General features: G+C 42.7%; 2 protein-coding genes across 3 annotated transcripts in view; one reads left to right on the forward strand and one right to left on the reverse strand.

The window, feature by feature from the left end:
* The window catches only part of LOC307181738 (uncharacterized protein), an 817010-nt gene extending 803438 nt beyond the window's left edge, over nucleotides 1–13572 (reverse strand). For both annotated transcript variants that reach the window (XM_079912525.1, XM_079912522.1), the window contains exon 1: nucleotides 13004–13572. The gene's annotated coding sequence lies outside the window, so the exon portion shown is untranslated. The remainder of the gene's footprint in view (nucleotides 1–13003) is intronic.
* Nucleotides 3192–4171, forward strand: LOC307181739 (peptidyl-prolyl cis-trans isomerase A-like). Its single transcript, XM_079912530.1, has one exon. It carries the CDS (start codon nucleotides 3296–3298, stop codon nucleotides 3605–3607), a length of 312 nt encoding a protein of 103 aa, XP_079768656.1. The 5' UTR covers nucleotides 3192–3295; the 3' UTR covers nucleotides 3608–4171.
* Nucleotides 13573–27091: the final 13519 nt, after the last annotated feature.

The following is a 27091-nucleotide window of genomic DNA, read 5'->3' on the forward strand; positions in this document are numbered from 1 at the left end:
AATTATGATTGAATTGTTTTTGTTGTTCTGTTTTTAGTGCTGCATCTTTATACATTTCTGCATGATGTCCCAAAAATTTTTGCAAGCATTTACCATTTCATGATAAATCTAAGGAAAACATTGCTACAATATTCATAATTTTTAAAACAAACTCTAAGGAAAGTCTGTCAAATTAAAAAGAAAGAGTACTCATTTAGCAAACTTAGCCCTTTCTAATGGCTCGTTTACCGAGAAGGTTAATTCAGCCCCAAAAAGCACTACCTCTCAAAAACTGCAGAGAATGGCAATGACCAAGTCAGCATTAAAATTCAAAAAGTTGTATCTCCGATGTCCAAACCACCTTATCTTGATGAGGACACAGAGGCATAAGTATTCCTTTGGCAAATCTTAGCAAAAGCCAGAGACAAGCAGGATATCATGGTGTGGGGGAGGTTTGCTTCATCCCAGGAACACATTTTTCTAGGAGTTAAATCCTAGTGGCATCTGTGTGCAAAGAGCAAGTAAACTTACTTGCAGGATACTTACTGAGAGTACCTAAAAAAGAAATTGTACTGGAGATTCCAAATAATTGAAGCCCACATTAGAGGAGGAATGAACGAGTTCAAAACGACATGCTTCTCAGAAAGCAAGCTTTCAAAGAGGTATGAAAAAAGGAAGCCATAGAGTTAGAATGTGGCCTGGTTCATGGTGTGAAAGAAATCCCTCATGGACTTGGGAATCATCATCAAGATTACTGCTGGACTCACATGAAGAGCATGAGGCATCATTTGGAAGATGGGAGCATCAACATGAAATAACTGAATGAGCCTAACGGTGAGAAAACAATGCCTGGAAAGGAGAAGACAACGGAGAGGCCATGTGATCATTCAAAGTGAACACGTGGATCATTGCAGCTCTATTTACAATAGCCAGGACATGGAAGCAACCTAAGTGTCCATCGACAGATGAATGGACAAAGAAGATGTGGCACATATATACAATGGAATATTACTCAGCCATAAAAGGGAATGAAATTGGGTCATTTGTAGAGACATGAATGGACCTAGAGAGTATCATACAGAGTGAAGTAAGTCAAAAAGAGAAAAACAAATATCATATATTAACGTATATATATGGAATCTAGAAAAACGGTATATATGATCTTATTTGAAAAGCAGAAATAGAGACACAGACATAGAGAACAAATGTACGGATACCAAGGGGGAAGGGGGGTGGTGGGAGGAACTGGGAGATTGGGATTGACACATATACACTATTGATACTATGTATAAAATAGACAACTAATGAGAACATACTGTATAGCACAGGGAACTCTACTCAATGCACTGTGGTGACCTAAATGGGAAGGAAATCCTAAGACGAGGAGATATATGTATATGTATAGCTGATTCATTTTGCTGCACAGTAGAAACTAACACAACATTGTAAAGCAACTATACTCCAATAAAAATTAATTTTAAAAAAAAAGTGAACATGTGGAGGAGGCAAAGGTCGATGGTGAGATGGGAAGAGCTGCTAATGGGATGAACTGGATGAAGGATGAAGTGAGCACAGGGACAGAGGAAAGGGAGCATCAAATGAAGAGGTCACCGTACCATACACAACCTTCTCTGTAAAGGGACTCGGCCACCAGCCAATAATTCTTCAATATAAAGAAGAAATTATCTGCCAGTTTTGAGCTCTGTGACTGTCATAGCTCGTAGCTAAGGTCCCACCTTTTGATCAGGTGCTCCAGATCAGCACACTTCAATATAGACACCAAATGAAATTTTGAAATAAAATAAGTCAGTGAATTCAGGCCACATGTCTGAGTCTTAAAGCAAAAAGTAGTAGCAAACATTGAGGGAAACATTAGCTTAAGAAACACAGGTTGACAATCCAAAGGGTTCTCTATGTCAAAGGAGGGGTCATACTAGGGCTTTGGGCTTAGTCACTGTGGAATTAATTGCCCTGTCCTGGGCGTCCAAACCGATGGCAAATCCCTGAAAAAAATGTATTAAGGGAATCCCAATTCTACAGAGAGAACTGAAAAAGAAGTCTGCACATAAAATGCAAAAAGCATGGGGAGAACTCATACATTTTCTTATTACCCTCAGGGAAGAGAGAAAGAGGTTGATCAGCCCTGGAATACCGAGAAAGGGGGGACTTAACCAAAGATAAAACAAAGTCTATGCCTCAGTTACGTAGACTCACAAGGCAAATAAAAGTTCTATTTTCTTTTAATTGATTTTATACCCTCAAATGACATTTATAATCTACTTGCACTAAAGTGGGATCTATTCATTCTATATCACACATGAACTAACATATGCAAAAGAAGTTACATAACAATATACATTGAAGAAGCAGGAATAATACCTGGTCCATAACTGGTACTCAATAGATAGCATATAGTTATTCACTTATTTATTCATTTATTCAATATTTATTGACTGTCTACTATATGCAAGGCACTATTCTAGGGCACTGAGAATTCAGCATTTAAAAAAAAAGAAGGACAAAGCCCTCATGGAGCTTGCATTCCAGTGAGGGAGACTGGCAAATATGCAAATAATGCACATAACAAAGGCAGAGAATAATGAGTGCTATGAAAAGAAAGAAGCAGATCAAGGAGACAGAGAGTGCCTAGGGGTCTCTTTAGATAGGGCAGTTGGGGATCGCCCTGAGGAGACGATCAAGTAGAGACCTGCATGAAGTGAGGGAGCCAGTCACATGGAGACTTGAGGAAGCATCATGCAGAAAGAGGGCAAAATAAGGCCTTGAGTCAAAGACCAGCAAGGAGGTGAGTGAGGCAGGATCAGAGTAAGGGAGGAGAGAAAGGTGGGAAACCGGCGGGAAAGGGAGGTGAGTGCCAGGGTTTGATGGCCTTGGTGGGCCAGGAGAAGGACTTTGGATAGTATTCCAAATGTGGGGGGAAGCCATTTGAGGGTCCTAAGCAGGAAAGGCACATGATCTGATCTCTATGTTAAAATAACCACTCCGACAGGTTTATAGAGAGTGGAATGTGGGGGGGTATGGGAGCAAGAGTAGAAGCAGGGAGAAAGCTGGATCAAGGAATGAGAAGAGGGCCTTGCAGATGCTGCCGCCTGGAGCCTCTCCCACTGTCCAGCCATGGTCAACCCACCGTGTTCTTCGACATTGCCATCGATGGTGAGCCCTTGGACTGTGTCTCCTTCAAGCTGTTCGCAGACAAAGTTCCAAAGATAGCAGAAAATTTCCGTGCTCTGAGCACTGGGGAGAAAGGATGTGTTTATAAAGGTTCCTGTTTTCACAGAATACTGTAATTCCAGGATTTATGTGCCAGGGTTGTGACTTCACACACCATAATGGCATTGGTGGCAAGTCCATCTATGGGGAGAAGTTTGATAAGAGTTTCATCCTGAAGCATATGGGTCCTGGCATCTTTTCCATGGCAAATGCTGGAACCAACACAAGCTGTTCCCAGTTTTTCATCTGCACTGCCAAGACTGAATGGTTGGATGGCAAACCTGTGGTCTTTGGCAAGGTGAAAGAGGGAATGAATATTGTGGAAGCCATGGAGTGCTTTGGGTCCAGGAATGGCAAGACCAGCAAGAAGATCACCACTGCTGACTGTGGACAAATCTAATAAATTTGACTTGTGTTTTATCTTAACCACCAGACCATTCTTTCTGCTCAGGAGAGCACCCCTTCACCCCCATCTGCTCGAAATACCCTATAATCTTTGTGCTCCCACTGCAGTTCTTTGGGTTCGATATTTTCCTCATCCCTCTCCAAGCTTAGCTGGATTGCAAAATTAACTTTATGACTATGAAATAAAAACTGAACAGAAAAAAAAGGAATGAGAAGAGGATGGTAACTCAGGAGATGAAATAGAAGGCATCTCCCATTTCCGCAAATAGACGGTCCCCAAAAAGTATTTTAGCCAACTTGAATATACGATTTCCAGAATGCGAATTAAATAGTCAAATTTCTACTTAGAGAAAGCTAGTATTTTAATTTCATTCACATACATATTTAAATAATAGCCACAGAATCAATCTAGAATTACCAATTTACAAATATTTCTTCTTTGCCAATCTCACGTTACATGAAGTAATTTTAATAAAACTCATCATAAGCATGTTTGACATCTTTTTAGAGCCACCTTTTGGGTCACTTCACACAAATTCCTAGGGCAGGCCATCTTCACTTCCCTCTAGGCCTGTTTTGAATCCGGGTATGATACTGTAGCTGAATGCTTAGCCCAAACCACAAATGCCTGTTGGTGAAGATTTAGATTTTAAAGTAGAATTTATATCAGAATGTAGATTCTTTGAAGTCAAGGATACTGTTTTCTGAACTACTGTATCCCCAGTGCCTAGAGCAGGGATCAGCAAATATGGCCTATGGGCCAAATCTGTGAACACAGGTTTTACAAACAGTTTTATTGGAACACCATCAGGCCTATTAATTTGTGTATTGTCTATGGCTGGTATTGCTCTGTAACAGCAGAACTGAACAGTTGTGACAGAGACTGTATAACTTGCAAAGCCTAAAATATTTACTATCTGGCCCTTTACAGAAAAAGTTTGCTGACCCCTGGTTTAGAGCATTGTCTAGCACATAGTAGGTGTTCAACAGAAATTTGGTATTGACTAAAGAGCTATAAGAAAACTCCTTATTTTCTGAAAAATAATTTGCAGAAAGGAAAAAACAAAACCTTATACTCTGCAGTATTTGTCAAATTCTTCCTCAAGCGCCCTCCACACTGGCCCCTTCTAGTGGTTCTTTTCAAACACTAAGTGGCATGAAAGCCTTTCTGTCTGGTTCCTAAGGGAGCATTTTCTAAGGCAGCTCTCCTTCCCTCCGCACCATGAATAACTCTAAAGGCATCACTTCTCTCTTCTGTGCCTCCATTTTCCACAACTTGAAAACAGAGTGTTTGTAAAACTCACGGATCAAGTGTTTTCAGAGAAAAGGAACAGCAGTAGGAGTGTTTGACTTTTATATCTGGAAAAAGCAAAGGGGCAGGAGCATGGGAAGCCCATACACACACAGAGGGGTGGAAGGGCCGGTCAGCAGCTTGAGCCAGGAGAGAGAGGGCCCGTGGAAAGCAGCTTTAGAAAAGGGATTTCTTTCTCCATGTGTGCAAGATACTTTATAAAAGCATGCTTTGAAGGGGTCCTGAAACTCTGTTCCATTCCGTGTTCAAAAGCTATGTACACATTTTCTGATTTTTATCATATGCAGGGGCTCTCGGAAAAGAGTTTCCAGTGTTCCTATGGAGGTATGTTGGAAAGGTTTGCAGCTCAGCCTAGCTAAGGCTCTGTCGACAGCCGCACTGCTGGATATAAAATCAGCTGAAAGAATGCCAAGCTAGAAAACTGACAGAATGGTGATTGCTTTATTTATTCTTGTAGAGCAAAGTGGAAATTACCTCCCTCTGTTGAAAGAGAATCTAGTCTTAAGAGGCAGAGAGCCTATATTTTTTGGCATTGTAAGGGCTCAAAATTGTTCTGCTTTATCTCGTCTCTTTTGTCTTCTGCCACCTGGAAAGGAACAGAGAAGAGCTCTGAGAGAAGTGAGATGAACTCTTTTAAAGTGTTTTAGCAGCAATTTGTACAGAGGACGGACCTACGAGTGATTTTCTGTCAGCTGAACTATTGCCGGGGGCAGCAGGGAGAAGCTGTGAGGGCTCTTGCGGCCAAGCCTGAAGACCTGAAGGTATAGCCCTGCCCTGGAGCAGCCTACTCCACGACAGACTTCACGGTCAGTGAGCGAGGAAGTCGTCTATGAAAGTCAGGCTGGTAACCGAGCCTCACTTTCCTCATTAAACACTGTAAAGAATTAACTCAGAATGTTAGAACACCTAGGGCAAAAAAGGTCACCTTAGCATGGGATCCCCTTGAGGCAGACCCCAAATCAGGCACAGGGTGTATACTTGTGAGGCACAGGAAACACCTGTAGGCAAGTGACAAAGTGAGACCTGGCAGGGAAGGAAGCAATAAAGGGTCAGATAGCAAGCCACCTACACTGTGGACAACTGGGGCTTATTCCCAGGGAGAAACTCTGGGACATTGTGTAAAACAAGAGCCACTGGGTTATCCCACCCAAGGGGCAAGGGAGCTGAGCTCAGTGATTGATTGACAGTTAATTCAATTAACTGTGTTAATTCCCCCAGCACTCCCATCCTGGGCGAAGAGATTCAGATGCTGGCAGCTGGAAGCAACAGAGCACCTTAATATGGTAAATTCCAATGGATATGGGTGGCACACCCACCACATCTGCTACAGAGCTTCTTGATAAAAGTTTCCTCTGGTCTTTTCTTGCCCACATGTCACTCCTTCATATACTTGGAAGCAGGAAGTTGGCTGGGATGGAGTAGTGACATCTGCCACTTTCACAGGGCCCATTAGCTTTTGAATCAACTTCCTGTGTCTGGGGAAAATCCCCACATTGTGAATCCAACCTCCCCAAAGTAGAACACAAATGCCCAGCCTCCCTTGCAGCTAGGACACAGGCCTGAGGTTTAGGCTCTACCAATCAGGCACACAAAGATGACACTGTTTGGGGAAAGTATGCAGTGCTGATGACAGGCTGATGGGATGTCCCTTGCTCCTGGAGAAAGGAGTGGCAGAGACATGTAGTTTGGGGTGGTGGAGGCAGCAATGCCTGTGGAGGTTTTCTGGTAGTTCAAGGTAGAATTTCTAGCACAAAACTGGCAGCTAGCCCACTTTGATCTCCATTATATTGCAAACTACTTAAGGGCAGAGTATTTTGTTCATGGCAGTAATCTATCCTGTACCCCTCCCCACAGTACACACACACATACTCCAGGAAAACTGCTGTGGCACACTGTAGGTCCTTTAAAAAAACATGCTTGTTTGCATATCTTTTTGAAGTTAAATGTTCCTCTCTTGGCATTTAGTACACAGTGGGTTATTCTGTGCTGAATTCCTTGCTCCCTGCAGGTTCAGAACATCAAAAGTAGCCAGAAAAATCTTAGAAAGATGTATTTTCAGAACCAGAGGCAGCCATGCTTTAAACACCACCCAAAGGAGGGCACCAGCCTGCGCCCACAGAGCCCACAGCTGTCTCTAGAGAGTCAGGAAAACATCCCAGGTCAACTCCACTGGTTTGCAGAGAATGTCAGAGTCACAAGATGTTTGAGACAGGAAGGACTTCAGGGGTCCTACTGCCCAACCTCTTCAATCAGTAGGTGAAGAAACAGAACAAGAAGGGAGAAAGTGACTTGCTCAAAGTCATCCAGATGTTCTGCCCAAGAAGGGCCTGGAGCCCCCAGTCTTTCTCCACTCAATCTCATTCTGAGAGCATGGCCTCGGGAGGTCAAACCACTCTTTGCAGTGTCTGAGATGCCCTTCCATCCTCTTCAGGGCCATTGGGAAACCAAGAGTGAACCTGGCAGCAGCCTTTCCCCAGAAATCCCAGGTGATGGCAGGGACAGTGACCTCAGTGATAGGTCCCTCAGCACTCCCTCAGCATCCCCATACCCTACCCTGCCCCCAGTCAGTCGCTCTAACCCTTCATTTATCACCCCAGAACTTGAGAGTGAAGCCAGAATGAGAGAAAGCCACCATTACTGGGTGCCCCCACACCACCCTTCCTGCCCATAATCTCTGGGTAATGATTCCTTTTGCCAGAAGCCCAGCTCCCGAAATAGTGTGGTGTATTGGCAGAGGTCCAGGAGCTAATAGACATGGCAGCATTGTGTCTTATGACCCGATTTAATTGAGCTAATTTAGAATTTACCTGACGAAGAGTACCATAAAATGTACTCCTCATGATGAGATTGTTAATTACCACAGGATGACTGCCTGTGTTTGGCAACTGGGGGGAGAATTGGAGGGGAAAGGATGGTTTCCAGAAATAATCCTTCCCTCTGCACCAAACAGGAATTAAATGTGGGAAAGGGCAAAGGGGATGAACAGATAGATTCACCCACAGGAACTAAACAGGGTTATAATTAGTTTGTGTGTTTGCACGTGTCATCTTTCACCCTCTGCCCGGGGAGGAGACTGCTAGTAAGCTCAGAATCCTTTGTGTCTCTTGGAGAAGGGCATGAGATCCTTGGGGTGTTAAAGAAAGAGCTGGAAGCAAGATGACTGCTAGAAGCAAGGCAAGTGAAGTCTCTGCTGTGCAGAGAGACACCCGATGCAATGACCCCCCGAATATAACACTGTTTACTGATAGCTGCTCCCCACAGCTATTACAAAGCTGCCTGAGAGCATCCTAATTAGTGAGGGTTGTCAGCACTCCCATTATAATCCCCAGCTGAGTGAGCTGTTTACCTCAGCCACTTCAAGTCACAGCCTCTGAAACATAGCCTTAAGTAGCCAGTCTGAATTTGTTTTTACCCTGTGCCTTATTCCAATAACTCCATGTTTCATAAGCATATCAAATGTATATTTAAGCAGAGCAATCTCAAATCATATAAACTGGATTCTCACAGCTGTCTTATTGCTGAGATATCTATCATTTTACAAAAATGTCCTAAGTACCTTCTATCCAAATATGTTTAAGATAGGACTTATAAGTTAGATTCAAAGCATTCTTTCCCACCACTTCATTTGCTGTTTTCTCTCAGGCTGGCTCGATATACTGGGACTTGACCTTACCACAATGGTTCTGAGTAAGCAGGAATATATTCCTGCTTTGGGCTGTATTAGAATATAGTCTTGTGTATTAGTCAAGAACTGTGTTCTGTGAATTCATCCTAAGCATGCTCTCCTTAAAATTCATTCATTCATGAAACCCATGTGAAATTTGGACTGTGTGAGATATTTAATCTTACTGTTATGCCATAAACCTTACATGACATGATCCTCCTTGATGTAAAGACCAGCCTTATTAAAAGTAACAGTGTCTTGCATTCTGAATCAAGACAGCACTTTGAAGAACAGGAATAAAACTCAAATGGGGTGACCTAGGTATAAAAACGTGATTCACGTGGATACAGTCTTGTGAGCACTGCCTCCCCCTCTCTGCTCTCAGAATGCCCCTTCTCCATAGTCACAATTGTCAGGAGAACTCTAGGGTGAAGGGATGTGGAGGGGGATCCTTATTTTCTTGAAGTACCAGGCAATACCCTAGGTAAGTATATCAAATGTCAGGCTTCCCTTAGGCAGTGACCTTAGGAGCTGACCTACGCTTAAGGCTGACACCAAAACCAGTGGTTTTGTGAAAAGAGAGAAGTCCAAAAGGAACTAAGAAAATACAGTCCACATTGAATCCTTTTTGAGATCAATGTAAAATTAGGATTAAAGATGCTTGATATGGATTCATCTATTAAACAATGCAAGATCATTAACAACAATCAAATCAATGTAATTTCAGTTTACAGAGTCATAACCTACCACTTCAAGAAACTGAATATCATTTTTTAACTTTGTATTGTAGGGATTTTAAAACATATACAAAAGCAGAGAGAATAGTTTAATGAACCCCATATATTCATCACCCAGCTTCAACACTATAAATTCCTGGTAAATCTTATTTCATCTCTACTTGCCATCAACACCTCTACTCACCCATCCCCAGATTATTTTAAAGCTAAATTCAGACTATTTCAAGAAATTTAAACAGGAATTTCACCTGCCTTAGAAAGTCCATTCTGGATGGATCACCACCTCTAGTTAGTGCACTGGGCGTACCCCCTGCTACACTCTCACACCCCTACCACCCTCAAGAAGGTCTCACAACTGACCACTGCCACCAGAGATGTCCTCGCAGGGGTGTCTTCAAACACACTATGAACCTCATCAGTGGCCCAAAATCGAAGGAAGTGACTAGGCGTCCCAAGTAAGAGCAACTACCAGATGAATCTTACAACCTGAGGGACAGCACTACTCTTGGCCTAAGAATGGCCCTCATGAGCCAGCATGGGACAGCGTTTCCCAGTCACTATGGCAATGATAGCAAATGCTCTATTATCAATGAATTAAAACAAGAAAGCATCGTCCTTACCACTGAAAAGCTCATTTTCCTTAAAACAAAAAATAAACACTCACATGTGGTTTGTGAAAAACTGTAGTCTTTATTCTGGAGAAATGCATATGGAGAGTAGTATCGTTGCAATGAATCCCCCCAAAAAAAGTTTTTTTAAATACAGCTTGTACTATGATACCAAAAGCTGGAGACTCCCATGTCCTCACCACTATTTATATATTTGAGATTATTCTTTCCAGAATCATATTAGGAAGACATGCAAAGGAAAAAACACATTTGCACCCCCTGAAAAGCAACTTAACTTACTCCTCAGAGTGTGTAGAAACTTGAAGATGTAAACAAACGTGTGAAATAAATACCTAAGGTGGTAATAACCACTGAGAATTTTAAGGGTCTAAAAATATTTTTTAAATCAGCAAGTCGCTGATCTTGGCACATTAGCAGCTATTACTATACTAAAATGATCTGCCAGGAAGGCACAGAAAAATCAAAGACATTTTCCACTGGGAAGCAAACAAGTTTGATTATCAAGATGAGCCTGTACTAAACATAATTTTCCCCATCAGGGCAATGGCAAATGAAACCATTAATGAGCAAATACATGTTTTTAGATGACATTCTAGAAATACACATCGAAGAAAATATGCATCCACAGAATAGCTAACTTGGAAAGAAGGAACGAATGTGAGATACTGGTTAGTAGGAAAAAAGAAAGGAGACCGTCTTAATCAGCCTTTGTCAATCACCACCTGAAACACAAGGCGAATGGCAACACCAGTAACCAGGCCTTGTCAGTAGGGAAGGTAGAGCTAAAGGAGCCCTAGGAGTTAAAACCCTGTTTACTATGTCTGGAGGTAGTGCAATCTGTATACCAATCACTGAAGTCATCTGAGGATTGCCCGCTGCTGACAGATGTAGATGGACAGATATGTAAAGATGATGCATCATGAACTACAGCTGATGAATTTCCTGCAGAAGCCCCTGTACTCACATCAGAAGTGTCAAGAGGTGACAGAGCTACATCACACTGAGTCTGGCAGTTTAATTTGGTGTCAGCTATTAGTGTCGACTCTCAGCGCTATTGCCATTCAGTGTTTCTGCTGGCAAGGTGACACAGCCTCAGAGATCGCTAAATTTCTTTGTTGAGTGAAAGAGAGGTTGCCTGGTTTGTGCAGTAATCCCTTGCTGAACAATGGGGATTGCCGAGGGGCCAGGGAAGGAAACAGGGGAAAAAGGAATTCATTTCACAGGGTTCCTTTAAAACACTTCTTGCATAACTTCAGGTAAGGATCTGATGACTTTGTTGGGTAAAAAGCAAATGTCTGGGACAAGGATGATTTACATTGAAGGTTTGGCTTGGCTTAATTAGAAGCTACTGAGTGTACTGGCATCACAGAAGTACTCTCCCTACATGGGTCCCAGGGAAACCACCACATTCACTCAGGAAGGAGGACGTGGTGGGCTGCTCTGACCTCTGGGCGTCACCCAGTGAGCCCAGTTCCTTCTCCTGGCCCCATGCTTATGGGAGAAGCAGACCTTGGCAGTGTATCCAAGGACACTTCAAACTTCCTTGGTTACCCTTCCTCCAGAGAAAAGAGAAACAGTGTCCATACCCTACACCCCACCCCCAATCTCATGCCACTGCTTGCAGGGTAAGAAGGCATGGGGTGCAGGTCAGGGTGGCCCTGGCCACTCCATACTGCCTATGACTCAAGGAATTTGGTCAAAACCTAACGATAAATAGCCCCTCCTCCACTCTGCCCAGGACAGCACTGCCATAGATACATGTCCTGGACTTCGCACCATGGAGGCCACAGGAAGGTGATTATGATTACCAGTGCCTAGGATACACACTTCCAGAACTATCTATAAGAGTAGGGGAGGGGTTGGAAGAAACATGGAGAAGGAGTTACAGTCATTAGTAGTAAAATAATCTCTGTAGCAACAAGAAAAACATGGCTTAAAGTTAAAGCAACTTGTCCAAGGTAGCAATTAGGATTAGAATATGGCAAAGGGGAAACCGGGTAGGAGCTCTATATTATAAGAACCAGAGCAGACTGCAAAGCTTCTTAGCACCTGCCCTACCACACTGGACAAGAGCCTGCTCACAATACTGTGCTCCTTATATTTTCATAGAACTCCATACCTGTGGTCTGTGGCTTTTACTTCCATCATCTCATTGGAGCCTCAGTCATTCCTGAGGCTTCCTGAAGCTACTCCCAGAGGCCATCCTCTGATTCTGAGCTCTTTCAATACTCCAACTTCCACCCACATTCTTCCCCTTTATAGAAGAAAGCTGCATATTCCAGGAGAATTTCACCCAATGCCATGGAACTGACCAATCTGAAACCATCACAGTAGCGTAACCCAGACTTTCCGTGGTAGAAGAGTCGGGTAAATTTCTAATAGGGAAATACATAAGTCAGTCCAAGAAATTCTGTATAGACAAGGCATGTCTGGGATAACTATAAACATTTTACAAGAACCTCCGCAGGACACGGGGAGGGGGAGAGGTAAGCTGGGACGAAGTGAGAGAGTGGCATGGACATATATACACTACCAAATGTAAAATAGACAGCTAGTGGGAAGCAGCCGCATAGCACAGGGAGATCAGCTCGGTGCTTTGTGATCGCCTGGAGGGGTGGGATAGGGAGGGTGGGAGGAAGACGCAAGAGGGAGGAGATATGGGGGTATATGTATAGCCGATTCACTTTGTTATAAAGCAGAAACTAACACAACATTGTAAAGCAATTACACCCCAATAAAAATATTTAAAAAAAAGAGAACCTCCTTAGGATGACTTTCCAATCTAAAACTCTTTGGAGATACAAATTCACAATTATAGTGTTCTTATGGGGATTTCTTTTCCTGTGAAAATTTCTCCGGTTTAAGAATGTTAACACTAACATTCTAAGGGTCCTATGTTTCTGAACTCTGCTTTCTGAAACTATCACCCTTCCATAGACATCTTTATAAAAGTTTCAGAAAGCTCCTGTAAGGGATATCGAGCTATACACCTGGACATAATGTACAGAACAAGGTCAGCAAGAGGCCCTGCTCCACACTGGTCACCCACCTGGAATATCGTGTCCAGTTGTAGAAGCCACACTTGACGAGGGGTATTAACCCGCGGAGCAGCTGCGGTGATGAGGAGTCGACAACACCACAGTGTGTGGTCGAAGGTCCTTGGCCAAAGAAGACAAGATAGCAGGCGTTGGCAGTCCCTTCCAGTTCAGGCTAGCCCCTCGGGAGGTTTTCCTCACTCAAGGCCTTCCCTTCTCAAACTCCCACTGTCTGGGCCTTGCTCTGTTTTTAAAAAGGACCATTTATTTTCTGTCAGCCTTATTTCCAGTTTCTGTTTATGAGTCTGTGGAAGGCCAGCTTAAGACCAGTGAGTGGTTGTTTCTGCCCGTTGCGTGGCCTGAGTGCCGGAGCCGCCGTCCAGTGCCGAGTGGCGCGCTGCGGCTCCTACCCAAACGCCTTCAGACCAGCCCGCCACCCAGGGTTGAGAAGCAGTAATTTGGGAGCTGGCACAGCCCATTGTCTCTGAGACGCCTCCTGGGTCACAGCCTCGTCAGCAGCGGCCTCCTTTTCAGTCTCCTCAGGATCTTTTCAGTCTCCTCAGGATCTCTGCCGGAGTAGAGAGCGTGCGACCACGCGAGACCTTCTGCGGGAGTTCACAGGGCGGGGCCACGCCTGCGCAGAACGTTCGGACCGTCGCCGGCCACGTAAGACCCGCCGCCGGCCACGTAAGACCCGCCGCCCGGTGAGTTCCTCTGTGGTGGGAGTAACAGTGTCCACACGCAGAGAAGGGTCTGTGTTATGCAGCAGTGGTTGGCTGGTTAACGTGAGACTCCTCTGTGAGAGGCTGTGGTTGCCCTGGGATCAGCCACCAGCCGACGTCCCGAGCTTCCGGAAGACTGCTTGGATCTCGTTAGGGAAGTTTCCAGATGTGAAGTCGCAAGAGGAGAAGTTCTAGAGGCAGCAGCAGACTTTAGCACAGCTGGCCAGTATTCCTGGAGGGTATGACACTGACCTTTCATAATTAAAGAAACTATATCTTTGTGGGAACATTGAAATAACTTTGAATTTGAGTCTATTTACCATTGGAATTTCCATCTAATTGCTGATAGTAGTGAATTTGAGGGCATTCCAGGCCTCCACGCAGTGACTTGATGAAATAGATTAGAGATGGAGGAAGGCAGAGGAGAAAAAACATCAACTCAGCTTTGGGAAATGTCTTAAAATGATCAGGAGTACATAAATTACCTTCAACCAAATACAGTTTTCCTTGATCCTACCACATTTGCTCCCTTTCCAATCCTAACCTTCCCCATCTCCTTTTACTGCTGTTATCTTTCTAATCCATGATTTCTCAATATCAACGATGCTGTCAGTCATCGTAGAAATCCCTTTGACAAGTCAGAAACTTGCCAAAGATTATTATGACCAATGTCATTGTGGAGGAATCAGGAAAAGAGGCATGACTCTGTGTACTAAGGCTTGGACTCTAGGAAATAAAGCATGGAGGCATGAAGTCGTGGGATTTGATTCTCTCAGCCTCCACATGCTGAGAGAAAGCATTTATTGATAATTGCAAAGGAACATACCTCCAGCTCCCCTACCTACTGCGATGCAGACCCTGGGTGGGTAGGAGTTAATGCGGGTGCAGGGCCCATATCTCCCCCTTCTCTATGTCTCCCACAAGTTCAGCACAGTGTTTTCCACCTCCTAGGAACTCAATAAGCAATTAATAGATTGAAGTGGAGAGTTGCTCTTAGCAATCTCAACCCAGGCACAAAATTCACAATACATACCATAACTAGCGCCTATAGAAATTGATCCAGCTCGAAACTATATATAAATGCAATGGATTTGTAGCCTTAAAGTTTCAAAAGCATTGATATTTCCAATCTGGAGAAATAAAGGTATTTTAATCCTATTGCATCTTTCAGTTTAAGATACTATATTAGACTGGAACGGAGATTAAAACTTTTACTCAAGAGATATCTCTTCCAGTCTCATTCCATTAGTTACAACAAGGCCCCATCATTAAAGACTTTACTGCCTCACTGGGAGAGAACTTGTGATGAGTGACTGACTCTCATAATTGGCTTAGGGAACCAGACTCATTCATTGAATCAAGAAAAAGAACATCAAGGAAAGAAGAGAACATCAAAGAATAACTCTCGAGGCTCACTTTTTTATTTCTTTCCTTGAGTCAGACCACTAGCATCTTTCTTAGAAATGAGGTAGCATTTCAGAACATGGATCTGAGTGCTCAAGTGACTTCAGTGGATCTGCAGCATTTATTAAGCACTGGCTGTATACAAATCCTTTAATGGGATGATAGCTGCTGCTGAAGAACCCACTGCAGACCTAACCATGCAGGCTGTGCCTGAGAAGCTTATTATCTCATTGAGAAGACTTAAAACAGAGAGGAGGCTTTTTTCAAACTAAAGAAAGAGCAGCATAAAAACTAGTGGAAAATAATAAAATGCAAATGAAATACCCAAGGGCCAGGGACAGTTGGATTAAGGCCACAATTAAATCAACATAGGCAATAACAAACTATTCCTTACATGTGTACAATACTCCACAGTGTTCTAACTCTTCACACATATCACCTCTTAATTTTCAAACAATTTTATGAAATAGGCTTTATCTTCCCCAGTTTCTGGATGAGAAAACAGTCCCACGTCAGTGAGGTGACGTGTCCAAGGCTCCTGAGCTAGCAAGTGGCAGAGCTGAACAGAAAATAATTTAGGGCTCTAACCTGCTGACATCTAGCTATCATTGTTTCCACTTCCCCACATTATCACTCAAAACATATATCTGTACAGAGCTTTACTTTCACAAAGTATTTTTACAGACGTTTTATCATTTGGTCCTCTCAGTGCTGTGTGAGAGGCAGGGCAGAAATTCCACAGGAGGAGAGCAAATTAGGATGTTGGTGAGTTTTCCTGCCTGAAGCCATCCAAACAGAGATTGTTGCTGCATCATGACTCCCAGCACAGGGACCATTGCTTCACACCTAACTGTGATTTCATGGCAGGGGTGAGCAGGAGAAAGGACTTGTGCAAACAGGGAACGTGCACTTTCATTTATTCCTGGATCTTGTACCTGTCACGTAACAATTCAAACCATGAGACTAAAAGAGGAAAGGGGGTGATATACACACCAGTCTGTTCTCTCAGCAGCTTCCTTGCTTTTCAGAGCATCAGGAATCACGGGGGTTCCTCACATCTACCACACTCTCCTTTGCTTGGATTAAGGTGCTGGATTTGGATGGTGAATTTAAATCATGTCCCCAGCTCCCAGCGCTAACCTGTCTATCCTGTGAGAGGAACTGCCACAGCCTCTCTGTTTTGCATGCCCTCTGCAAAGAAGGAGAACGAGAGAACAATAACCCCAGGGTGAACAGGAGAACCACTTTGGGAAATGTATTCCCGCAGCACCCAGGAAGGAGCAGGCTAATTGGCTCCAGAGGCAGTGGCAGCAGCGTGGGCAGGTAGGATTGTGCCGTCCTTTATTGACTGGTGCAGTCACTTGTTGGGAACCCGTGTTCGTTAGCTGTGTGTAAAGTGATATTAGAGGAGAGATGCTGGGTCCTGTGCTGAATGATTGAGCACCCAACCTGATGGGAGGTGCATTATGTAAAAGCGCCTGCAAGAGTAATCGAGTTACTTAAGTGGATGTGTTGAGCGTATCTGAGAGGGTGCTGCTGGGAGAATGCAAGATCAGGGCGTTGAAATGTGAAAGGCCTCAACTGAAATTAAGCCCTCAGCCTTTTCATACCCATTATCCACAGCTCTCTCAGGTTATCATACAGAATTAAAGGGTCCTCCCACTCCCAGTGTGCTAACTCTTCACGTTTCCAGGCCAAAATTGGGTGCGTAAGCTGCCAGAACCTGTTTGTCTAGCAGACCCAGGAGGAAAGGGAAGAGGCCAGCTCTTCCTTCAAATCTTCCTTAGTCCTTTCTGTGACAGGAGGAAGCTCATTGGCTAATCCCCAGGCTTTTAAAGATACCATTAAATTTTTAAAAGCTACTAGACCAATGGTGTCTCCTAGGGTGTTTGCTGCTCAAGTCAAAGGTAACAAAGAGTTCACTGTATTTGCCCCCACACCTTTTGGAGGTGACCTTTGGAGGCGTCAGCCTCCAAAGTTGATGCTAAAGGGTTAGCAGCAACCTTGTGCTGAGACGAAACAAGTTCACCAACCCCCACAATGGTATGTGTCCAAGGGCCTCATCTCCACCACCATGGCTCCAAAAAGTGTTGGTCATCAGGCCCCTTCTTTTCTCCCTAATACACTGCCCTCTGAAGCCCCCTCCTCTTCTCCTAACCACGGCTTCCCAGGGAGACAATGACATGCATGCAAAAGCATTTCTCTGGCTCTACCCCCACCCACTCTGCAGGACCTGCAGACCCCTCCAGATCCTCCCAAATCATCACAAAAATCCCCAGGGGTATTTCCTAGGTGCTCCAAAACCAAAATTATGGGCTACCAATGTCCCCTATCCCTACAATATTTACAGGGTTATAGGAAGTGTCTCCCATCAGAGCTAGCACCAAAAGTAGCACCTCCTGAAGTCTAGAATTCTGGATCCCTTGTGCAAATGGACCATGGCTGGGTCTCCTCACCCCAATTCTCCAACCACACCACGTGCTAGGGAGAACAGAGCTTCAGCTCATGACAGGACCCAGCCAACTTTCAATGGCTCTAAACCACGTATACAACGCAGCCCAGATTCTTCAGCCTGGCATTCAAAGCCCCAGTCACTGCTTCCACTGCAGCTCATCTTCTCCTAAAGCTATCCTTACATCCAAATCATTACCCACCTCCCAGACTACATGCCTTTCACCAAACACACTTTGAATGCTTCCTGTCACGTGCCTTTATCCTAGGTTTCCTGCAGTTGACCTCCGTCTCCTCCACCCACTGCTGCCTTTAAGAATCCAGCCAATCAGTCAGCAAGACCCAGCTCAGGCGTTCTTCCTTCCTGTCATTGCAAACCAGCTTACGTCACAGTCAGTGGTGTGTGTCCCTCCCTAAAGTGTACACTCTGAAGGGCAGGGACCATTTCTTATTTATCTAAATCCCTATTGTCAATAACAGAGTACTTTGCACATAGTAGGTACTCACTAAGTGGTTATTGGATTGTAGAGGCTATACTATGAATCATTGCCTAACTATGAAATCATATATCCATTTGTTTCTTTTACCTGAAGGTGCTCTGGTGGAATAGGACCCAGAACTGACAAAGTTTGATAGACAAGGTTAGGATTGGAAAATGCCTGAAGCATGGTCCATTGGACACCCAGGTGTAAGGTCCTTACCGCTAGTGAGAAACAAAGAAAATGGAGTAAATGGAGAAATGAGGTGGGAGAAAGGAGACAGTCAAAGTAGCACATCCCCAACTCTCTCAGGTCTGACCCCATCACTAATAATGCATGCTAGTTGATATCCTTCAACCTTTGGTATCATCAAATATTAGAATTACATAGTCTAACCCCTTCATTTTGTAGAGTCAGCAATGGAGGCTCAGAGAGGTAAAATGACTTCCCCAAGGTCACACAGCCAATTAGTGGCAATGTCAGAACTAAAAGCAAGGTCTCCTGAGTACACATGTGTATTTTTTACTAATAGTATATATAGTCTTTTCTTTCCATCTATTTATCATTTGTTTTCATAAGAGAAATGGAATGAACTGAAAGAATGAGGAGGAAGAGAAAAGGAAACTAAAACAGAATATTCATTCATAAATCTGTCTTATTTCCAATGATCCCCCAACACAATCAGTAAAAGGCTTTTTTAAATTTCCTTGTCTTCATGAAAAGGGACAAGTAGACATGAAATTCACAAGTGACTGTGTAACCAGATGCTGAATGCTAGGCTCCTCCTGCTAAGTATGGGCCCCTAGAGCTCCTTGCTAGGATCTGGGTGGGCTGAGCACGTGGGTGGGAGGCCAGATTCTTGACATTATTGTCTTTGGCAGTAGTCCCTAATCCTGCCAGCCTTACCTCTCTGATTTATTAGCACAAACCCAGCACTCTAAAAATATAATTACTGCATTCAGAGTGTGTTTCCTATCTATAGGCTGCAGGGGCTTAAGCACACATAAACTCTTCTGACACTGAATTATACCCTGGAAAACCAAAACTGTGCACTCTGCAAAGCCAGCCTGACAGCTGGATGATCCGATGGGCTGGTGGTGCTCATTAGCAGCTGCCACGTGAATGAAAGCAGTAATCATTTCTACCATAAAGTACACAATTTACAGCAAGGAAGACAGCCTCATAGATCTTTCTTGCTCATCTTAATATGGACTATTTCCTGAGTTTTAAAAAATACCTCCAGATTCTCACCCTTGATCTAGAGAGAAACTATAGAATTTCTTTGTGATGTTACTAATATAAGACAGGTTAAAGAGAGCAGTTAGGCACCATGTTTCTGATGAAAAGAGTGTCTGGGAAACACAGCCTGAAGCATGGGTCCCTCAAACTCAACCATCTACCACCCTTTTATATGACCTTTAAAAGCCCAAGTGGACTATTGCCTTATGCTCCTCAGTCTCCAGGCCCCTCCAGGACTCTGAGAAAGCCTCGAGGTACAGTGACTTCAGTTTCATCCTATCTCTGTAGGTTTGCTGTGCAATCATGGAAAGATGGCTGTCCGTGCTTTGGTCACCACGGCTACAAAATGGGGATAGCAATCTTCCTGTATGAGTTTACCAGGGCCACCATGACAAAATACCACTGGCTCAGGGGCTTAACCAACAGTACTTTTTTTTTTTTTTTTTTTTTTTTGCGGTATGCGGGCCTCTCACTGCTGTGGCCTCTCCCACTGCGGAGCACAGGCTCCAGATGCGCAGGCCCAGCGGCCATGGCTCACGGGCCCAGCCGCTCCGTGGCATGTGGGATCCTCCCGGACCGGGGCATGAACCCGCGTCCCCTGCATCGGCAGGCGGACTCCCAACCACTGCGCCACCAGGGAAGCCCTCCAACAGTACTTTTTTTCTCACAGTTCTGAAAGCTAGAAGTTCAAGATCAAGGTGTCAGCAAAGTTAATTTCATGCTGAGGCATTTCTCCTTGGCATGCAGGTTGCCGCTCTCTCCCTGTGTCCTCCACGGTCTTTTCTCCATGCTCACACAACCCTGGTGTCTCTCTGTGTGCCCAAATTTCCTTTTCTTGTAAGGACACCAACCAGATTGGATTAGCGCCCACCCTAAAGGCCTCATTTTAACTTAATGCCTCTTTAAAGTCCTTATCTCCAAATACGATTTCATTCTGAAATACTGGGGGTTGGGACTTTAACAGATGAATTTTGGGAGTGGGAGAGGGGGACACAATTCAACCCATAACACCCCGACAGGTGATGTGGTGGTAAGAATCAAGTGCAACAATGTGTATAAAGTGGCTAACACAGAGTCTCTACACAATAAATGTCAGCTCCTACTATCATCATTATTGACTCTTTTGATAATACAATTTTGAGCTTTAAATAAAATTCAGAGCTCATAACATATATTCCCTGTTTAGAAAGTTTGCAATGTCATTGGAAGCTTTTAGCCAGAATAAGAGTCTAAACACCTTTGCATCACTTACAAACTCTTCAGAGCCAGGGTTTGACCTGTCTTTCCTACCTTAGTCACGCCTTCACATTTCTGATGCTCTCTGTCACTCCAGACTTCTTTCTTCTCCAGACTTGCTGGCTCCATTACACATATAGGTATCTCCTCCCTCCACTATGCGCTGGGTAAACTCATACATATCCCTCAAAACCCACACTAAATTTCACTTCTTTTGTGAAACATTTCCCCTAATCCTGGATCAAATTCAGTTTCTCTTATGTTACACAACTAAATCAGTTTGCATATAAATTAACAATAGCATGTATTGCTTTGTATTTTAACTATTTATTTATATGACTGTCTATGGTTTATTTACCCTTTTTCACATAGTAGGTGAAATTGTATTAGAATACAAAACAAAACAAAAATTGTATTGGCATTGAATAAAATTGTATTGGAAGGAAAGGAGGGAGTGAGGAAGGAATGGGAGATAAAAGAAGAGAGGGTCAGAGGAAAAAAAGAGAGAGAAAGAAAAGAGAGAAACAGGAAGGGAAAGAAAGGGAGAAAATCCAGCAAACCAAATCTATGAAAAAACTAAAAACAGCAGGGGCAAAGGAAGCCAGAGATCAAGCCAAAAGACTAACCTCACCATTTCCCCACTGATGCAGTGCCCTAGAGGAGACCAAAATCATTAAACAGAAAACCAGATGTCACTGAAGAGGCAAATCTTTTTTAAGAACATCCATACTTCCATTGGTAAAGTGGTGCCTTTTAACCTCAAAGTTGGTGAGGAACAGAGACCGTGTGTCACCTACTTTCCCCAAAGGATCTAACCCATTGCACACCAAATAAATATGAAGTAGGGAACAAACCTAACCACTTCTGGTTTGGTGCTGCCAATTCAAATCGATTTTTGTGCAAATAAGCTCTTAAAATGTTTAATATGCCTCAGTTCATTTTTTAACAGCTCTGGTGTCAGAGAGGGAACTGAGGAGACCCCCAGTAATTCTCAGGAGCAACGAGCAAGCAGGCGTAGGTACCCGTGAGTCCCTTGAGCTTGCTTGCTTAATTAAGTCCAACTTAAATTAGACCGGGTCCATTGTAAGGCCTCGAGTAAATAAAATTCTGTTTTAAGGCTGAACAAGTGGGTTAAACTTACCGAAGATAATCTTAAATTACAGTAGCCACAGTGGAGAACTTCCAACCATCCTACATAAGCTTATCCATTTACGAGATGCCCTAGAGAAAAAAGGGTCTTGGCCAAGCACTCAGCATAATGGGTAGAGGGAAAATTATTTTTTGTCATCTACAGTTTTCGGTGACCAGGATGAGACCCACTGGGATGCCTTACTCGCTCCAGACCTGGGGAAACTGGCAGAAGCTGTCAAAGGGTGAGGATTCTTAGCAAAGTCAACTCTCCCAGATCTCTGTCTGTGGTGACTAATCAAGAGAAGAAGGTAAAATTTCACATTGTTCCTTCCTTTCCAAATTCAGATTGGCAGGAAGAATGCTGGTTATCGATCCTTTCCCTCTCTGCAACAACTATTGCCTTCTTGTTTGTCTCATTTTGTGTCCTGAGACATGGAATGTCTGGACCAGATGAACACCAGCTGTTTCTGGAAGTCTTGTCCAAGGCCTTCCTTATAGTCCTCACATCATATGAGAGGTGAATCATAACTATTTAAAAGGCACCCTGACTAACCAGAGAACTCCCCAAGAAGAGAAAAGGAAACAGAAGATGCTGGTAAAGGCACATAAGGAAAACTTGGAATTATGGTGTAAGTTCTAGTCCAAAAGCCAGTAGGCTCAAGGAGCCCGGTTTTCAGTTTGAGTCCAAAGGTAGGAAAAGACTGATGTTCTAGCTCAGTCAGACAGAAGGAGTTCACTCTTATTCAGCCTTTTCATTCTATTCAGATTTTTTAATTGATTGGATGAGCCCCACCCACATTAATGAGGGCAATATGCTTTACTCAATCTACCAATTCAAATGTTAATCTCATCCAGATATATCCTTACAGATGCACACAGAAATAATATTTGACCAAAGGTCTGGGAACCCCATGTCCCAGTCAGGTTGACACATAAATTTAACCACCTCACACAGTGTTTCCCCAGACTTACCTGACCTCAGAATGCCTCTCTAGAACCGTGTTTCTCAGACAGTGGTGTGCCATGGATCACCAGTCTCAAATTACCTGAGTTGCTCTCTAAAGATTCTGATTCAGAGGTCTAGGTTAGACCCATGAACCAGCATTTTCAGGACATAATACCTGAACCCATGGATCAATCACAGCACCATGAAAATGGGACTCCTCCTGATGTGACACAGTAGGAAACTCGCTGCACAACCTGTCATGTATTCTTGCCCTGAAGTGGAACTAAATCTAGACAAGTCTCAGATCTAAGTGACTATCAGTTAACAGGAAATAATGGCAAACTAATTAAAATTCACTAGGATACAGTCAGCCAAATCCAAAATGTTGCATATTCTATAGGATGAATGATTTGGTTTCTTCAACAAATAAGTGGTATTTTTTTAAATGGATGGGGGACTGTCATAGATTAAAAGACACTTAAGAAATATAAAATTTAGTGCAATGTATAATGTGTAGAAACCACCTTTAAAATATATTTTGGAGACAAATATGAATCAATTGGGACAATATGAATATGGATTGGGTACTAGCTAATGTGAGGGAATTATTATCAATTTTATTATGTGTGATAATGGTATTGTGAAATGTATAGGGAAAAAAGTGTCATCTGGCAGAGATGCATATTGAAGTACATGCACATGAAATTATACAATGACTGAGATTTTCCTTAAATTACTCCATTAAAAAACAGGAGAGATAGATGAAATAATGTTTGCAAAATACTGATAACTGTTGAAAGTGGGTGATAAGGACATAGTTTTAAATATAATTTTCTCTATTGTTTATTATATTTAAATTTTTCCATAATAAAAATATTTAAGAAAAGGAAAAAGCACCCCTGGGTGATGTTTATGCATTCTAAAGTTCTGCTCTCCAAGTAGAGCTAGGACAAATGGGTCATAAAGGAGCAGAAATAAACTCAGTATTTCTGAAGCCTTCTAACAATTAGATATACCTGACTCTGGGAGTGTTTAGGGGAATGTCAAGGATAAGGGAAGATGCAGAGGGCCTTTTTGCATTGTTTTAGGTTGCTGGGCAATGACCCATGTAGCCAACAGCTTGTGCATTCCAGAGCCTTTCCTTCACCATTCCTGGCCACCTGATCTCCAAGGAACATGAAGTTCCAGCAACTTGTCCTCACTCAACACAGTTAAGCTCCCATGTTACAGAATGTCTAATTCCCAGCCCTGAGTATGGTGAGGACCCATAGAATCTTTGGTGAGACGTAAGTACCCACTTCGAACTTTTAAAGTGGCTTGTGCCAAAGGCAGTGGATCACTCATCTGAGCGTCTCTCCAGCCGGCTATTTGAAATATTTGACAGGCCTTGCAAATAGTCACTTGCTCAGGGCAAGAAACTATTTATTAGGAGCACATAGAAAAGGATATTAATTTCACTTACTGTTCTACATGTATTTGTCCCTAGAGGGCAAGGAAAGATCTAGTTTTTTTAAAAAAAGAAAAAGAAAAAGCTATTGTGGGCTGAAGAATCCATAAATTTTTTTTTGAATCCATAAATTTTTAACTATGATGTTTTAAGAATATGTTCAATTTGAATTTGACAAATTCATATGCTGATTGTCTAGCTTCCCCATTTCCTAATAGAGAACCAGTTGGAATTGTGAGAGATCCCAAATAATGAAGAAAAACAGGACATGTCCATTTGTCACAGTTCATGCTGGAGACAGGCTAATGAAGTTGGCTTGCAAAGCATCATTTATACTTTGCTCGTAAGGTTATCTGGAGCATTTTATTTTCCTTCATTTTTTGCCCTTTAAAGCTTTTCTAGCACCTTGGCTTGTAAAAATCACCTTTGCAAGTAGTGGCACAATTGAACATAGAAGTGTGCTCCCTGTTTCAATTCAGAATCATACACACACAGTTATTCAGTGACTTTTCCGATCAGCCATGTCCATGATAGCTGCATGGCAAGGGGTGCCACCCCACAGTTATTTTTCTTCTGCAAATTAATGGTGTTGCATGCTTCTATTAATATAAGTGTGTTTGACTTTTCTCTTAAGTTGTATTATCCTAAATGGGCTTTCAGTCAGATTGTCCTCATTAGGCATTCAAAACTCCAAGTTCATCAGGGAATAGATTTAGAATGGTTAATGATTTTACAAAACTCCCAACCCTTATTCATAAGAAAAATTAGCTCTGTGATGTCAGGAATTCATCTCTTCCTTTCTTCTCCCACACAACTTACTCGAATTCAGACCCTCCCTACATCTGACACACACAAAAGCCTTCCCTCCTTCATCTCCACCCACTTCTCTGGGCCTCTATATACACACACACACATACACACACACAGCTTTGCTCTTCACTGATGTTTAAATCACCAAACCATCTTTCTGGCGTTATCCCTACTCCCGTCTTCCCACTAACACCCCACTACCACCACCAAACTGATGTTCCAAACACACCCCACAGTTACCATGCCCTGAACAGATTTAGTATGCCTTGCCACTCTTTCCTGCCTGAATGTCCCTAGCCCACACCTGCACCTGTCAGATTTACCAATTATTCAAAACTTTGTTCACATCTTCCACCTCTAGGAGGACTTTTCATGTCTTCCAAATAGTTAATCTCTTCCTCCTAGGTTCATTCATTTAACTCTGCTTACACCATTCTTACAGCACACCAATAGCCTATATACATATATATATATATATACACATACATATATATATATATATATATATATTTTTTTTTTTTTTTTTTTTGCGGTACGCGGGTCTCTCACTGTTGTGGCCTCTCCTGTTGCGGAGCACAGGCTCTGGACACGCATGCTCAGCAGCCATGGCTCAAGGGCCTAGCCACTCCGCGGCATGTGGGATCTTCCCGGACAGGGGCAAGAACCCGTGTCCCCTGCATCAGCAGGCGGAGTCTCAACCACTGCGCCACTAGGGAAGCCCTAGCCTATATTTTTTACAATTATTCAGGTACATACTTTCTCCTCCATGAGACTGTGAGCCTTGGGAGCCAGAGACCTGTCATGTTCATCTTTGCTTCCCAAGCAACAACTGCCTGGCACATGGTAGATGTTCCAAATATTTTGGGGTTACAATGAAATGTTAGGCAGCCATTCAAAAAATATATGAAACTATGAACAAGTATAACATTAAGTAAAAAGCAAAGGCAGAGAAGTGTTTATACTATGCTGCCATTTATGTAAAATAAAATCAGATATGGATAGAGATATATAGAGATAATAATAGATTAATCTCTGATATATCTCTCAAAAGATACACATATACACACAGACCAAACAACAAGCAAAAACAAAAAACAAAAAGTCTCTGATAACAGTGGTTGCCATTGAGGAGGGGGCAGATACACAGAGTCAGTGGTGAGACAGAGCTTTACTTTCTCTGTGTACCATTTTATACTGCTTGAATTTTATTACCATTGCATGTATTACCTTGTGCATAAATTACCCACATTACCTATCCAAAGATAACAATTCAATTCAATTCAATTGAAAGTAATCAATGTTTGATTTTAATTGAAGCTGAACTGAACAACCTTGAAATTAATAATAGAACTAGCTGGAGTAGTCAGATTACCCATTCCCAATGAGTTTAGCATTCAGAAAGAGAATTTTATTGCTCTAATTATATGGCGATCCAATGCCAAGTTGAATTCATTACTTTTAATAATAGTAATAATAACGAATATGCTTATAAAATTAATAGATCAGATATAATTTTTCATATTGAGAAACTTTATCCGACAGTGCTTAAATTCTATCACCTTGGAAAATCAGTTCACTAACAATGTGAGCTCTCAGCAGTCATTTTTTTACCCAGGATTATTATTGAAAAGTATTGACAAATAGCAAAAGCTGAAACATTGCAATAAATATATCATTAAATCTTACAGTTGCATAAATTATATCAGTAAGTACTTGCTGGAAACGTGTGCATAGAGGGAATAAAAACTGTCTTGTTCAAGGTATGATATAGCCTGAGAAATGCCTATCCATGAAGACCTGGGACATGGTATTTATAGGTAAGAGGTTCCCAGACCGGGCTGTGTGGCCAGGTTTGCACAAGTCTGTGGAAAAAGTCATCCTTCTTCCAATTTCCACCATACAAAGGAAGCACTCACTCTATTATACCAACTCAGAATACCATGGCTCCCTCTTTAGCTACTTCTATATCTTTCCTTCCTCATGGTCTATTAGCAAATATAAGAACATTCAAAGGAAGATCAAAAAAATTAAAAGAAACCCTACCACAACATGCATGGACTGCCTTCTTAACCCTATCTGGTGAAAAGACCCTGCTCTGGACCCCAAGCTTTCATTGCTTTCACCATTTTCTTAGCCTCTGGAGCTACAAATGTTACATGTGTCTGGTAAATTGTCCTGCCATCTCTAAGATCCCTTTTTAAAGAATCACCTATGATGTATGAACAGCAGTGAAACCC

The sequence above is a fragment of the Stenella coeruleoalba genome (assembly GCF_951394435.1).
Source record: "Stenella coeruleoalba genome assembly, chromosome: 2".
Classification (NCBI taxonomy): Eukaryota; Metazoa; Chordata; class Mammalia; order Artiodactyla; family Delphinidae; genus Stenella; species Stenella coeruleoalba.